Source organism: Hypanus sabinus, chromosome 20 (assembly GCF_030144855.1).
Source record: "Hypanus sabinus isolate sHypSab1 chromosome 20, sHypSab1.hap1, whole genome shotgun sequence".
NCBI lineage: Eukaryota > Metazoa > Chordata > Chondrichthyes > Myliobatiformes > Dasyatidae > Hypanus > Hypanus sabinus.
The window spans coordinates 12,542,893-12,559,988 of NC_082725.1; the positions used below are offsets into that span (position 1 = coordinate 12,542,893).

Here is a 17,096-nt window from a genome sequence, read left to right on the forward strand (position 1 = left end):
CCCTGATGATGGATGCTGTTTTTCTGCGACAGTACTTCATGTAGATATCCTCAATGGTGAGGAGAGCTTTACCCATGACAGACCGGGCTGTCTCCACTATATTTTGTAGGATTTTCCATCCAAGGATTTTGGTGTTTCCATACCAGATTGGGATGCAGCCAGTTAATATGCTCTCTATAGATCTCTATACACTCCTATAGAAGTTGGTCAGTTTTAGATGTCATGCCAAGTCTCCACAAAATCTTAAGGAAGTAGAGGCTCCCAGGTGTTTTCTTCATAATTGCACTTCTGTGTTGGGCCCAGGAATCGTCCTCCAAAATATTAACGCCTAGGAATTTAAAATTGTTAACCCTCTCCACTTCTTATCCTCTGGTTTCATTCTCCTGAAGTCTACAATCAGTTCCTTGGTCTTGCTGGCATTGAGTAAGAGGTTGTTCTTGTGGCACCACTCAACCAGCTTTTGCATTTTCTACAGCCATATTCCCCCTGGAACCTCACCCTCATCAGCATTCAATGCCAAATGTTTGTACTGTGGAGAGCATTCTCTCTGGTTAAACCACGGCCTGGTATAGAAGCTCCAATGGACAGGATCGCAAGAAGGCTTCAGAGGACTGTAGGCTCAGCCAGTTCCATCATGGGCACAAGTCTCCCCATCTTTAAAAGATAACTTCGTTGAAATATGGTGCTTCAAGAAGAAGGGCACTAATCATCTGGGACATGCCCTCTTCTCATTACTACTCTGAGGGAGGAGGTACTGAAGTCACACAATCAATATATTAGGAACAGCTTTTTCTCTTCCACCATCATATTTCTGAATGGTCCATGAACCCACGAACACTGCCTTAATATTCTTTTACTTTTATTGTAACTTATTATGATTTTTATGAATTGCACTGTACTTTTGTCACAGAACAACAAATTGCTCGATATATGTCGTTGATCATAACCTGATTCTGATTCTGAAGGGTCTCCACTGTAACCAGTCTGGTTTCTTTTCTGTCTGGCTGGCAGTGCATCAGTCAATCTCCACCTCTCGGCTCCTGAATAAAGTTACCTAAGAAAGACAGAGCCTCATCGGAGGACCACGATGCCACTTGCTGCTGCTCAAGAAGGATCCAGAAGATCTCAGATGGCTCAAGATATGCATTCCAAAGTGAACACTGTAAAGAGCCACCAATCCTTTGTGCACACTAACCCCTGATTTTCCCCAACACATTCAAATGCGGAACAACTATAATTCCATGTGAGCAGAAGAAAATCCTAACTGTTTCAGCGAATAAGGCATAAGGAGGAGCTGAAACGCAACTTTAAACCTGTTGTCAACATGTGTAGTTTCTGAAATACACCAAAATATCAAAGAAACATTATGAGGAAGGAATACATAGAATTGGGCTCCAAGAAATTTAGATAATTAAAGTGTTTTGACCAAAGTATCCAAGTTGTTAAAAGGAGTTGACAGAGTAGATAGTGGAGAACAACGTCCAATAGTTGATGACTGCTGTAAGACCATAAGATATAGGAGCAGACTTAGGCCATTCGGCCCATCGAGTCTGTCCACCATTTCATCATGGCTGATCCATTTTCCTCTCAGCCTCAATGTCCTGGCTTCTCCCCATAACCCTTCATGCCCTGACTAATCAAGAACTTATCAGCCTCTGCCTTATATATACCCAGTGACTTGGCCTCCACAGCCACCTGTGGCAATGAATGATGAGTTCAACACTAGAGCTCATGGATTAAGAACTGGAGCCAGACCTTCAGGAATGTAGCTGGGAAACATTTCAACAAGTTTGAGTTCAACTTTATTGTCCATCTGACTGAACATATATACAATCAAATGAAACAATGTTCCTCCAGACCCTGTGCCCCCACAAAACATACTGTACATCATACACTGCACATAAAACAAAATATTACCATAAATAAGTTAATATATTACAAAAATGCATGTAGTGCACAGCATGGTTAAACAGTAAACAGCTCACTGTCCTAGTAACAAGACCTTGGTGGTGGCAGGGTATTCATTAGTCTCACAACCTGAGAGAAGAAGCTGTTACCCGGTCCGACAGTCCTAGTCCCAATGCTCCTGCATCTCCTTCCTGATGGTACTGGTTCAAAGAGATTGTGGGATGGGTGGTAGGAATCCTCAACAATGTTTCAGGCCCTTCTCACACAACACTCCTGTTAAATGTCACAAATGGTGGGGGGGGGGGGGGGGAGGGAGACCCTGGTGATCCTCTCAGTGATTTTTACTGTCCTCTGTAGGATCTTGTGGTCCAGTGCCTTGCAGCTCCCGTACCACACAATGATGCAGCCAGACAGAAGACTCTCGATTATGCTCCTGTAGAAAGTTGTTAGAATAGGGGCAGGGTACCTCGCACAGCTCAGTATCCTCAGAAAGAGTAGACACTGCTGTGTCTTCTTGTCAAATAGGAGATGTGTGGATCCAGGTTAGATCATTCTACTTATGAAAGATGATAAGCACTGGTTAATGTGAGATTATTTTTTCTATTTTTCTGTAACTTTATAAAGCAAAAATCTATTAAGATAGGGTCAAAGCTGGGTAAATAGAATCAAATCAAAGAATTGAGGATCAAATTTTCTTTGTTCCACCCCAAAAATTAAAGAAATTAGCAGCTTCTGGCACAACATGGAGGGATCAATTCATTGAATTTAAGAGAAAACTTTACGAGTATACTAGAGGGCCTAATTTATATGCAGAGCATGCAATGCTGGATCTTTACTTCTTGGAACCTAGGAGAATAACGGATGATCTCACAAAAGTTTATATGGATATAAATATGAAAAAAATATGTATAAGGGGGATGGTCATAGTATTTTCACTTGGCGTGAGGAGTCCAAAACTAGAAGGCACAGATATACGAAGGGAAAAGGTTAAAAGAAACTGAGAGGTAACTTCTTTAGAGGATAGTGACTAGATGGAATGATCTGCCAGAGGAAGTGCGCAAAGAGCTACAAATGCAATGTTGAAGAGGCATTTGGATAGGTACACATAGGGGAGGAGGTTAGAGGGCTACGTGCTGAATGTGGGCAATTGGGACTAGCAGGGAGGGTGCTGTGGCCAGCACTGAGCGGTTGGGCCAAAGGGCCTGTTTCTGAGCCGCATTGGTCCATGATTCTACGATGCGTGAGCTGAACATCTGATGCCTCCCAGTCAATCAATATTTCACCTCTGGCACCCAGTTCTCTTACACTGACACCCATTGGTGTTCAGGCTCTCAGGGGCGCCCGTACTTCTAAATCACAACAGAAAATGCAATACTCAAAACATCCAAATAAATTTATTGTCTAAGTACTTATATGGTACTAATCAAAAGTCTTAGGCATATATATATATATATATATATATATATATATATATATATGTGTGTGTGTGTGTGTGTGTGTGTGTGTGTGTGTGTGTAGAGGATCAATCCAGCATCATCTGTATGCGTGTGTGTGTGTGGATATAGATATACATATAGATATAGATATAGAGAGAGATATAGAGATATGGAGATTTAGAGAGAGATACAGATATATAGAGAGAGATAGAGATAGAGAGAGAGAGAGAGAGATATATATAGAGAGAGATAGAGAGATAGATAGAGATAGAGATAGAGAGAGAGAGATAGACAGAGAGATAGAGATATAGAGAGAGATAGAGATAGATAGAGATAGAGAGAGAGAGATAGACAGAGAGATAGAGATATATAGAGAGAGATAGAGATAGAGATAGATAGAGATAGAGAGAGATAGACAGAGAGATAGAGATAGAGATAGATAGATAGATAGATAGATAGATAGATAGATAGATAGATAGATAGATAGAGAGAGACCACCCAACATCATCTGTATGTGTGTATGTGGATATATCTAGGATGCCTCAGACTTTCACATAGTAATGTATTTGTCAATGGGGAGCAGAGAGTGAGTTTGTAAATCTGGTGGGAGCAAAGGGTGTTGGTAATGGTGAGGGTAGAGCGCCACAGGAGGGGTGTGGGAGAGGTCGCAGATAAGGAGTGCCAGGGACAAGCAGAGTTACATGGGTGCAGACACACCCAGCTCTGAAACACGAGGCAAGGTCACTTGATTCCAAACAATTGCACACCCTCCCTTCTCCTTTCCCCAACCATAATTCCCCTCTCCCCTGCCCCCTGCCCACTCTCAGTCCACAAAAGAGACCCATATCAGAATCAGATTCATCATCACTTATATATGTCTGGTTTTACAGGAGCACCATTGAGAGCATCCTGACAAGTTGCACCTCCATCTGGTAAGGGAGCAGTCGAGCATCGGACCAGAAGTCTCCATAAAGGACTGTGAGAAGAGCTGAGTGGATCATTGGGATCTCCCTACCATCCGTCAGGAACATTTATCAGGAGCACTACGTATGCAGGGCCCTTTGTTTTATTGAGGAACCCACCCACTCATCCAGCATCCTCTTTGACTTTCTACCATCAGGCAGGAGACTCTGATGCATAAAAACAGGATGAGAAACAGTTTCTTCCCCCAGGCCATTAGGCTTCAGAACTCCCTGCCATATCCTATTTGAAGTGTCAGTGGTTAATCTGTTCTGTACCTTACAATATTTAATATTAATACACTTTAGTTTGTTATTTATGTGTGATTCATCTGTAGATTTTATCTTTACCCTCATAAGTTATTGTGTGTTATATGTACTACTCAGCTTAACACTCTGGCTCGCAGTAACATATCATTTCTTTATACATTATATGGTTTTATATATAAATATGTATGTGTGTGTGTGTGTGTGTGTGTGTGTGTGTGTGTGTGTGTGTGTGTGTGTATATAATTAAATGACAACAAACGACTTGTTTTATTTTGTGGCAGCAGTACAGTGCAAAAATGTTAGGCACCCTAGCTATATATATAGTATGTGCCAAAGACCTTTGCACAGTACTGTATGTCACCATACACTACCCTGAATTCATTTTCTTGCAGGCATCCACAATAGAACAATATTGTGAATGCCTGCAAGGTTCAATAAAATCAATGAAAAGCTATACAGAAAGACTGACAGTCCATATGCAGAAGAAGGCACACTGTCCAAATAGAAAAGAAACAAATAATAAATAGGTAGGTAGATAGACAGCCAAGTAAATAATTCAGAGAACATGAGTGAGTCCATAGTTCAGTGTTGAGTTGGGTGAAGTTATCCATGCTCGTTCAGGGGCCTGATCACTGAAGGGAAATGAGGAGAAACTAGACTCCATGGCCTATCAATACGTGTGGCAGAGGCTCCAAACACCATTGGGCTTGTAAGTAATTATTTAAAATGCTTGCATGCATTTAAATTTTAAAAGAATTTAGCACACTATTTGGCTTGTTGCCTTAGCAAATGCTCAATAAAGCATGAGGCAGGCTGCAAGCTAAATGCTTCCTGGGTGCAAGAATTTCTGAGCAACTGGTGAACTTATAAATATTTGATCAGTCGTATACTTTCTACAGAGCTACCTCTAGAGGGAAACAACATCAATAAGGCTAATACCATATTAAAATATTACATTAAATATTTATTCCAGTAATATACAATGCTATATTCCCCCATCTGACAATGAAATAAAGGCATGCTGTGTTTCAGTTCAGATCATTTAATTTGATCACAAGGGCCTATTTTCATCAGTCACTGCCAACTGGAATACTTTCCAGTGGCAAAAAAGCACTTATTCAGAAGAGAAAAATACTTGTACATCAAACTTCTTCAGTGAATTTTATTCTCGACTTCTTCCACATATTTTTTTTAGTCAATACAGCACGGTGAAAGGCCCTCATGTGACCAATAAACCTTCTAACCTGTAAGTCTTTGGAATGTGGGATGAAGCCTGAGCACCTGGAGGAAACCTATACAGCCACGGGGAGAATCTCTCTTCAAAAAGTAATGCCTCAAAAAGGGCAGCATCCATCACCCAGGACATGCCCCCTTCTCATTGCCACCATCAAGGAGGAAGCACAGGGGCTTGCAGCCCCACACTCCGTTGAGAGAACTCTAACTGGCTGCATCACCGTTTGGTAAGAGGGGTGGGGGGAACACTACACAGGATCAAAATAAACTGCAGAGATTGTTAAACTCAGTCAGCTCTTTCATGGGCACTAGCCTCCCCTGCATCCAGGGCATCTTCAAGCAGCGATGTTTCAAAAAGGTCGCATCCATCATTAAGGACCCCAATCACCCAGGACATGCCCTTTTCTCATTGATACCATCATGGAGGAGATACAGGAGCCTGAAGGCACACACTCAGTGATTCAGGAACATCTTCTTCCCCTCTGCCATCCAATTTCAGAATGGGTATTGAACCCATGAACACCATCTCACTACTTTTTTTTTCTGTTTTGCATTAGTCATTCAATTTAACACATATATATACACACACTGCTTTGATTATTATGTATTGCAATGTACTGCTGCTGCATAACAACAGATTTCATGACATTTGCCAGTGAAATTCAGCCTGATTCTGATTCAGCATCTTAGGAACAGCTTTTTCCCCTCCATCAAGTTTCTGAATGAACAATGTACCAACCCATGAACACTACCTCACAATTTTTACTTTCCTTTTGCTTACTTTCTTACCTATGTCCCATTACACCTGCTGGTGTTTAGGGCAGCAATGAAGGTCCTCCGTTTCAGCCTCTCCTTGGCCTGTAGTCTTGGTCTCGGTGATGTTCAGGGCTTCCTTCATCATGCCAGTAGCTTCTTCGCAGTTTTGCACTACTGTCATCCATGTAAGTTCCGGGTGGAGACTCAGGAATATCATCTTACTCAGATGCAGAAAGTTTCTTCATTGCTGTTTCTCTAACAATTTTGTTTTACTAGTCAGGGTTGCAAGCACTAATCTGAATCCCTGAACCTGGAGGATCGTTGGACCATTCTTAGTCTGGCCTTTACCCTTTGACCTGTTTGGCCTAGGAGACCCTACCAAGAGCCAAAGCATTAAGCCCATACTCCAGCCAGCATAGCTCTCTGGGTCAATGAGGCACAAAAGCCTCTACACCACAAGGTTGTGGCCCTCTTGGAGGTCTCCTTTTGCACTACTTATTGCATTCTTATTGTGGTGTATTTCTTATTTATATTTCTTGTTATAATTTATAGTTTGTTATGTCTTGCTCTGTACTGCTGCCACAGAACAACAAATTTCATGACTTATGTCAGTGATATTCCTTCATTGTCACTGGGTCAAGATCATGGAATTCCCTCCCTAACAGCACAGTGGGTGTACTACACCTCAGGGACTGCAGCGGTTCAAGAAGGCAGCTCATCACCACCTTCTCAAGGGCAATAAATGCTGGCATAGCTGGCGATGCCCACGTCCCGTAAATTACAAAACTAAACCTGATTCTGAATGCACTCGCTCCTTGCAGAGAGTGGCTGGAATTGAACCTGCTGCAATGGCATTGAAATGGTGTTACGCTAACCACAATGTCTCCAGACAAAAATGCCAAAGTTCCAAGACAAAAATGCCAGAGCCATAACTCCCTCAACTGGCATAAACCCAGCAGGCAATAGTTCCTGTATCTCTTGGAAATTCGTCCAAATCACTGAAGCATCCGCAGTCCAAATCCTTCCTCATATTATGAGTGCATTACTACGACATGTTGCATATTGGTTTTGGTGGGACTGCTGGTAGCATGCAATCTATTTGCCATATGCAATGGAAGATATTTCAGTCTCCTGTTGATTTTATGCTCAATAATAGGTAGTTGTTGTTTGACCTCCGACAGGGTCTTAACAAGGAGGTCCTATCTGACTATTCATTCTGGCCTCCCGTATGCTCTCTGCACCTGGGACCTGGGTTCATTTCTCATTCAATCCTTTGGGTACTGTGGTAGAGTTCTAGACAACGTTGCCAGAGTCCTGGGTTCAAGCCCAGACAGGCCGGACAGGGAACCATAAGAGGAGAAGGGATTTCAAGTCCTTCTCTATTCCCACACTGACCTGCCCATCCTTGGCCTTCTCCATTGCCAGGATGGAGTACAATGGAAACTGAAGGAGCTACGGGTTATATTCTACCTGAGCAGCCTGCAACGCAATGACATGAATATTGAGTTTTCCAGTCTTAGGTAAATGTTCCCCTTTTTCTTTTATTTTATTGTCTTCCCTCCCCTTCCTTCTCCATCTGATTCTGATCCTACCATTTTTGTCTCCCCCACTCCTTCTCCCTCCCTGTTTTCATCCACCCAATTCTCACACAGGTTTCCACGCCCACCAGTCTGGTTCCATCTGGTTCCCATTCTCAGTCCTGAGGCAGGGTTTCAACCTGAAACATTAACAATTCACCTCTTCCCTCTGACCCACTGTTTATCACGTGTTGTGTTGCCTGGTCTCAGAAAGACCTCGTATTGCTGCAGCGAGGCATCCTTGCCTCTCTATCCATATTGTCTTAGAATGAAGGCCAATTTACAATGTTGTCTTGATTGCCGGATCGAGTTGAGAGCCTGATTCCAGCATCTGGCCTGCACGGACAGCTTGGTTCCTTCCTCCCTATCCCACCATCCTTCAGAGAATAATCTGACTCACTAATTTTACTACCAAAATGAATAACCACTCCTATGTCCATGTTAAAGTGCACCCGCCAAGCATTTTCCACTTGTCTGGATCATACCGGAGCTTCCTTGCAGTTTCCCACCCAACTTTGTCACTGGCAAACCTGGAGATATTACGTTACTGCCCTCATCCAGATCATTAGTATAGATTGTAAAGAGCAGGGGCCCAAGCACTGATCCTTGCAGTACCTCTCTAGCCACCTAAAATTAGACCCATTTACTCCTACCCCATGGGCACTATCTGCCAATCAACTCTCAATCCTTGCAAATGTTACCTCTTAATCCCATATGTTGTAATTTTGCATACTAATCTCTGGGATGAGACCTCAAAATGTATCGGATACGAGCCTGGAGGTTGATGCCTGAAAGTCATTTCCCCGGTTCAGGATCTGGGGAAGCCCTTTGGTTGGGAAGGAGTCCCAGTGTCTGTGAGGTTGCGAGTGCAGAGCCTGGGCCAAGGCCTGGATGTCCGAGGCCCTGAGGAGGCCTATCCTGGGGCTGTGGGGCCAGACTGGGTGGTGGGAGTTTGGAAGCAGGGCTTGTTTTCCTGTTATTGCCGGCTTTGTTTGCATTATGTTGGCGGCGTGTTGTTCTTCACAGCATTCTGGGCATGTTGTGTTGGCACCGGAATGTGTGAGGGACTTACCAGCATAAACTCAGATTGTCTTGGTTGTCATTGGAAATGACACATTTCACTATAGGTTTCAACGTATATGTGATTAATAAATAAATCTGTTCTAATCTAAACTATGCAAGCCAGTTAAGATATACAACCAATGATCTTCTAATCCAGTATACTCATAACATACTCAAAAAAACCACAATAGATTTATTTAGCATGATTTCCCTTTTAGAAAATCACGCTGACTTTGTCCAATCACTTTGCAGATGTTCTGCTGTTACATTCTTTATGATAGATTCTCGCACTTTCCCCATTACTAGCACAAACTTCTTCAATGTAAATGGTACAGATGTGAATTTTAATATCAAATCATAAAATTATGTAGTACAAGAGGAAGGCATTCAACTTTAATGCAAAGTACGAAGTGAAATTTATTATTAGAGTGTGTAGTGTCAAATATACTACCTTGAGATTTATTTTCTTGCAGGCATTTACAGGAAAATAAAGAAATACAATAGAATTTCTGAGAAACTATACATAAACACTGACAAACGACCAATGTGCAAAAGAAGACAAATTAAGCAAATAAAAAATACCAAGAACATGAAGTCGTAAAGAGTCTTTGAGAGGGAGTCTGTAGAGTCATTTCAGGTTGTGGTGAGTGAAGTTATCCATGCTGGTTCAGGAGCCTGATCGTTGTAGATAAAAACTGTTGAACCTGGTGGCTTGGGGCCGAAGAACCTGCCTGCTGCCGGTAGCAAGAAGAGGGCAATGCCTGGATAGTGGGGGTCTTTGATAATGGGTAATACTGTGCTAAACCTCCAGAGGAGTTACCTACTTCAACAATGGAACAGGTGTGTTTAGATATTCATAGGAGGACCAGGAACTTGAGCCCCGTTCAAATTGGAGCTTTTTTTTTTGGTAAGGAGGTCTCTCGAAGTCAAGCATGAATTTCCCAGCTAAAGGTGGTTCAATTCCGATCATCCCTCTGTTTATGAAGCCAGCCAGTTTTCCTCTACGTTTGTACTATGCCCAGTGAGAGGGCTATAGGTCATGGAATCTCTGTTCTAAAAACTCCTATGGTGCTTCCGTGGCATTGTCTGTCAGAGCGGGCTACACATAGTTTTCTGGGAAATAATTCCCCTCCTCCCCTTCTCAACCAGGAAGGGGAGGAGGGAAGAGAAGAGAGCGGTAGTGATAGGGGATTCTATAGTCAGGGGGGCAGATAGGAGATTTTGTGGGGAAGATCGGGAGTCTCGGATGGCATGTTGCTTCCCTGGTGCCAGGGTCCGAGACATCTCAGATCGGGTGCAGGTTATTCTCGAGAGGGAGGGCAAGAACCCAGATGTTGTGGTCCATGTAGGGACAACGACGTGGGTAGGATGAGTGATGGGGTCCTGCGTAGGGAGTTCAGGGAGATAGGTGCAAAGCCGAAGAGCAGGACCTCCAGGATAACAGTCTCAGGATTGCTACCTGTGCCACGTGCGAGTGAGGCAAGGAACAGAAAGATTATACAGATTAATACGTGGCTGAGAGGATGGTGCAGGAGGGAGGGCTTCAGGTTTTTAGATAATTGGGCTTTGTTCCAGGGAAGGTGGGATCTGTTCCGAAGAGACGGTTTACACCTGAACTGGAGCAGTACTAACATTCTTGCAGGAAAGTTTGCTAGTGCTTCTTGGGGGGGGGTTTAAACTAAATTTGCAGGGGGCGGGGATCCAGAATGTGAGAGAGGATAGTGAGATGAAGAGTAAAGGACAGGTGGGGACTACATGTTTCCGGAATATTAAGTGTGTAGTAGAGAAAGGTGAGGCGGAACAAGTGATAAGGAGGACACTTGTACAGAGGGATGGTCTGATGGAACATGGAGTTAAATGTGCAGAAAGAATAAGTAAATTTAGGAAGGACAACAAAATTCTAGGGGCATATAGCCCGATGGGAGTTCGGGGAGCTGGGTTAAGCACAATAGGCAGCGATTCAAACAGAGAGAGAAATGGGCTAAAAATTCTATATCTGAATGCACGAAGTGTCAGAAATAAGGCAGATGAGCTTGAAGCTCAGGTACGAATGGGTAACTATGATGTTGTTGAGATAACAGAGACATGTCTGCAGGGAGATTAGACCTGGGAAATTAATGTACAAGGGTATACGTGCTATCGTAGGGACAGTAATGTGGGCAGAGGGGGTGGGGTGGCCCTGTTGGTGAGGAATGAGATTCAGTCCTTTGCAAGGGGGGACATAGGTTCAGGAGAAGTAGAGTCTGTGTGGATAGAACTGAGTAACAGTTAGGGCAAAAGGACCCTAATGAGTGTTGTCTACAGGCCACCAAACAGTAGCATGGATATTGGGTGCAAGTTGAATAGGGAGTTAACATTGGCATGTGGCAAAGGTAATGTCGCAGTAGTTATGGGGGATTTCAACATGCAGGTGAACTGGGAGAATCAGGTTGGTGCTGGACTCCAGGATAGGGAGTTTGTAGAGTGCCTACGGGATGCATTCTTGGAACAGCTTGTACGAGAGTCGACCAGGGACAAGGCTATTCTGGATTTAGTGTTATGTAATGAACAGGATTTGATAAGTGATCTTGAAGTAAAGGAGCCATTAGGACGTAGTGATCATAATATGATAAGTTTTTATCTGCAATTTGAGAAGGATAAGGGCAACTCGGAGGTATCAGTGTTGCAGTTGAACAGGGGGAACTATGGAGCCATGAGGGAGGAGCTGGCCAAAGTTAACTGGATGGACATCCTAGCAGAAAAGACAGTGGAACAGCAATGGCAGGTATTCTTGGGAATTGTGCACAAGGTGCAAAATCAGTTCATCCCCTGGAGAAGGAAGGATTCAAAGGGGAGAAAGGGGACACAGTGGTTGACAAAGGAAGTCAGAGATTGCATAGCATTAAAAAAAAGGAAGTATGACAGAGCTAAAGTGAGTGGGAGGACAGATGATTGGAAAATTTTTAAGGAACAACAGAACTTAACTAAAAAGGCAATATGGGGAGAAAAAATGAGGTACAAACGCAAGCTAGCCAGGAATATAAAGGAGGATAACAAAAGCTTTTTTAGGTATGTGAAGAGAAAGAAGATAGTTAAGAACAATGTTGGGCCCTTGAAGAATGAATTGGCTGAAATTGTTATGGGAAACAGAGAAATGGCAGAAGAATTTAATAAGTACCGGTACTTTAGATCTGTCTTCACTAAGGAAGACACAAGCAATCTCCCAGATGTATGGATGGGCCAAGGACATAGGGTAACAGATGAAACAGATTGACGTTAGGAAGGAAATGGTGATGAGTAGACTGATGGGACTGAAGGCTGACAAATCCCCAGGTCCAGATGGTCTGCATCCTAGGGTACTAAAGGAGGTGGCCCTGGAAATTGCGGATGCATTGGTAATCATTTTCCAATGTTCCTTAGATTCCTGAGGATTGGAGAATGGCTAATGTTATCCCACTTTTTAAGAAAGGAGGGAGGGAGAAAACAGAGAACTATCAACCTGTCAGCCTAACATCGGTAGTGGGGAAGATGCTAGACTCCATTATTAAAGATGAAATAGTGGCATATCTAAATAGCAGTGATAGGATTGGGCCGAGCCAGCATGGATTTACCAAGGGTAAATCATGCTTGACTAATCTATTGGAGTTTTTCGAGGATGTAACCAGGAAGTTAGACAAGGGAGATCCAGTGGATGTAGTGTACCTCGATTTTCAGAAGGCATTTGATAAGGTCCCACATAGGAGATTGGTGGGTAAAATCAAAGCTCATGGCATTGGGTGGAAGACATTGACATGGATAGAAAACTGGTTGGCAGATAAAAAGCAAAGGGTAGCGGTGAATGGGTGTTTCTCGGAATGGCAGGTGGTGACTAGTGGGGTGCCACAGGGCTCGGTATTGGGACCACAGCTGTTTACGATTTACGTCAATGATTTAGATGAAGGCATTGAGAATAACATCAGCAAGTTTGCTGATGATACTAAGCTGGGTGGCAGTGTGACATGTGATGAGGATGTTAGGAGAATTCAGGGTGACTTGGATAGGCTGGGTGAGTGGGCAGATACTTGGCAGATGGCGTTTAATGTGAATAAGTGTGAAGTTATCCACTTTGGGAGTAAGAACAGGAAGGCAGATTATTATCTGAACGGTGTAAAATTAGGTACAGAGATCTAGGAGTCCTTGTTCATCAGTCACTGAAGGTGAATGAGCAAGTGCAGCAGGCAGTGAAGAAGGCTAATGGAATGTTGGCCTTTATTACAAAGGGAATTGAGTACAAGAGCAAGGAAATCCTCTTGCATTTGTACAGGGCCCTGGTGAGACCACACCTGGAGTACTGTGTACAGTTTTGGTCTCTAGGGTTAAGGAAGGACATCCTGGCAGTAGAGGAAGTGCAGCGTAGATTCACAAGGTTAATTCCTGGGATGTCCAGACTGTCTTACGCAGAGAGGTTAGAGAGACTGGGCTTGTACACACTGGAATTAAGGAGATTGAGAGGGGATCTGATCACAACATATAAGATTATTAAGGGATTGGACAAGATAGAGGCAGGAAATATGTTCCAGATGCTGGGAGAGTCCAGTACCAGAGAGTATGGTTTGAGAATAAGGGGTAGGTCATTTAGGACAGAGTTAAGGAAAAACTTACTCTCCCAGAGAGTTGTGGGGGTCTGAAATGCACTGCCTCGGAAGGCAGTGGAGGCCAATTCTCTGGATTCTTTCAAGAAAGAGCTAGATAGGTATCTTATGGATAGGGGAATCAAGGGATATGGGGACAAGGCAGGAACCGGGTATTGATAGTAGATGATCAGCCATGATCTCAAAATGGCAGTGCAGGCTCGAAGGGCTGAATGGTCTACTTCTGCACCTATTGTCTATTGTCGATAATATTTTGCCAAAGTGCATTCCAGAAATTCCACTTTACAGTGAGCTTCTGTTAGTGCAAAACTTTCTGCATAATTAAAGATAATAAATATATTTTGAAGGCTGAATAGAATGACTCGGAGCCAGGCAGCTTGTGATCTATGGAAGAAAGTATGACACTTTTGAAATATTATACATCCTTAAAGTCACACAATGATCAATTGCAGCCATTCCACACAAAATGAAAATGGAACCACAATGAAATCTGAAATGTTCAATGTTTTAAAAAACAATAGTATTTTACCAAAACTTAAGCTGTTATAACTCCGCTATTGATGGTCCCAAGCCCGGCTGTGAAAGGGGAAGGGTTGGGCACGGGGTTAGCAACCCCATCCCATAAAAATGCAGAGCTACAGAAACACCAACAGAAACATCAAAGACAGGACTCTGACTGCGGTCGGTACCCCAGTAGGGTGATGGGCTTAAGTAAGTACTTTAAGCTGTTATGAGAGACATTGTTAAATAATATTAGCCCTAGCACTTACAAACCTTAACAGAACTTTTACACAAATAAAACCAATATTATAAATGTAAGCAGTCTTTAATAATACTGATCCATAAAGGAACTCAAGCAAAAATTTAATTAACATTTCAACATCATAAACATTTTGGTAACAGCTCTCATGACACTTCCTAGATTTAAGACACTGTAAAGTGCTGCAGGAATTTAAAAAATAACAAGAAACTGAAAGGATGGATCAGAATGAAAACATAGAAATAAAGACAGTAGTTTATAAAATCTCATCTCACCATTACAAAGAAACATTACTTATGTGCCGGGGATTCAGACAGGTCTGGATTTAAAATATGAACGGAGAAAACATCAGTTTGATCAGAGCCTTGGGTGGCAAAGTGCCTCTAATTTGGATTGAAAATTGATTTCCAGTACTATTTACAGTAATTTGGACATCAGGACCCATATAAAATATGCAAAGTAGCTTTCAGAGGACCTAAGAAGCCATATGCATAAGTCTTCTATCACTTTATCAAAAAAGTGGGACACGACAGTGAATATAAACTGGATTAAATTTTAATTAAATATTAGTAATGAAAAACTTAATTACAAATTAAGTAAATAAATTATTTTGTAATGGGAAGAGCAGATTATGTATTGTGCATAAAGATAAGAAAGATTAAATGAAAGAATTTTTATATGCTTCCTAACAGTACTTGGCAACACTGTAGAATAGAATATTAAATGAAAAAAGTTGAGGTTTGTAAGAAAGGTACTTCAATAATCATGGGTGACTTTAAACCTTTGGATTCATTGGATAAATTAAAATGGTAAAAAAAAACTTCGGTCACAAGTTCATGGAGAGCATTGGAGCTAGTTTCCTAGAAGGTTATGGAATGAATCAAAGATTATGTACTCTTGAGTTTAGAAGAATCAAGCGACTTCATCAGAACTTACAAAATTGATAAAGGTCTTGATCATTAGATGAAAGGCAGAAAGTTTCACCTAACTGATAATAGAACTGAGAATTTGACAATACCTATAGGCTATTTGAAACTGATACAAAGAGAAATTTCTTCACTCAGAGAATGGGGAACCTTTAGAATTTTCTACCTCACATGACTATCCAATTCCATAGCCTTCTAGGAAATGATCTCCAATATGCTCCATGAATTTGAGACCAAAGTTATTTTTTACCATTTTGATTTATCCAATCCATCCAAAAGTTTAAAGTCACCCATGATTATGTCAAAGCAGAGCTCAATAGATTACTGGGCATTAGGAAAGTCAAGGGATGAGACCAGGCAAAAAAAAAACATTGCAAATAAAGAAATGACGAACATGCAATTATTTTTTACCTCTCTTCTTGGCAAGCAACACTTAAAACATATCTATACTAATAGAATATCAGGGCAAAGAAAAGGGAGGGATTTTAAATAATTAGCATTACTAGGCAATGTCATGCCACTAAAGGCTGACAAGTTCCCTGGACCTGATGGGATGCACTAGGGCCTTTAAAAGTGCCTGAAGATACAATGAATGCAATGATTATGATCTCCCAAGTTCTCTGTAATCTCAAAAGGTCTCAGAAAATTTAGCAATCTGTAAATTTAATCCGACAGAGCAACAGAGACCTCTCGATCAGTTTCGTCCATCACTGGGAAAATGCTGGCCATCTATTACTAAATATATAGAGGCAGGATATTTGGGAAATTATACAATCAAACTGACATAAGAACATTTTATGAGAAGGAAATTGGCCTCATCAAATGTGTTATATATCTTTAGGGTTGTAAGGAGCAGAGTGGGCAAAGATAGATCAGTAAAGTTGAATTGGCAAGAAATATTTGGTAAGGTGCTGTATGAATGAATACTGCACAAGATAAAAGTTCAGGTTCTTCTCGGTAAAGCTACAGCAAAAAAGGAGGATTAGTTAATTATCAAAAGCAGAGTTGGGTTAAACAAGAAAGATTCTGCAGATGCTGGAAATCCACAGTATTACACACATCTGCCTAACCTGCAGAATTCTTTGAGCAGTAATGGAGAGGAATAAACGGTCAACATTTCAGGACCGATGAAGGGCCTCGGACCAAAATATCGACCATGTATTCCCCTCCATAGCTGCTGCCTGATCTGCTGAGATCCCCCTGCGTTTTTTGTATGTTGGAATTAATGGGTCATTTTTAGGTTTACAGGTTGTAACTGGTGGGATGTCGCAGGATTTATGCTCAGGCTTCAATCATTTACTAGCTGCAATACTGTGTAAAAGTCTAAGTACATATACTGTATATAGCTGTGGGTGCTTTACACTATTGCACAGTAGTGTAGTGGTTAGCACAACGCTTTACAGTACAGACAACCCGGGTTCAATTCCTGCCGCTGCTGTAAATCCTCTTCGCGACAGCGTAGGTTTCCCCTGGGTGCTCCAGTTTTCTTCCCTGAGCCCAAAGATGTACTGGTTGGTAGGTTAATTGGTCATTGTAAATTTTCCTGTGATTAGGCTAGGGTTAAATTGGGGATTGGAAGGGCCTATTCCATATTGCAGT

At 42.0% G+C, this 17,096-nt stretch overlaps 1 protein-coding gene across 1 annotated transcript in view; it reads left to right on the top strand.

Annotated features, from left to right (window-relative positions):
- Window positions 1-5,178: 5,178 nt before the first annotated feature.
- LOC132378297 (uncharacterized protein C7orf31 homolog) overlaps window positions 5,179-17,096 on the top strand; it is an 87,825-nt gene continuing 75,907 nt past the window's right edge. The window contains exon 1 of the mRNA XM_059945105.1: window positions 5,179-5,282. Within this exon, the coding sequence (XP_059801088.1) occupies window positions 5,236-5,282 (47 nt within the window). The 5' untranslated portion in view covers window positions 5,179-5,235. The remainder of the gene's footprint in view (window positions 5,283-17,096) is intronic.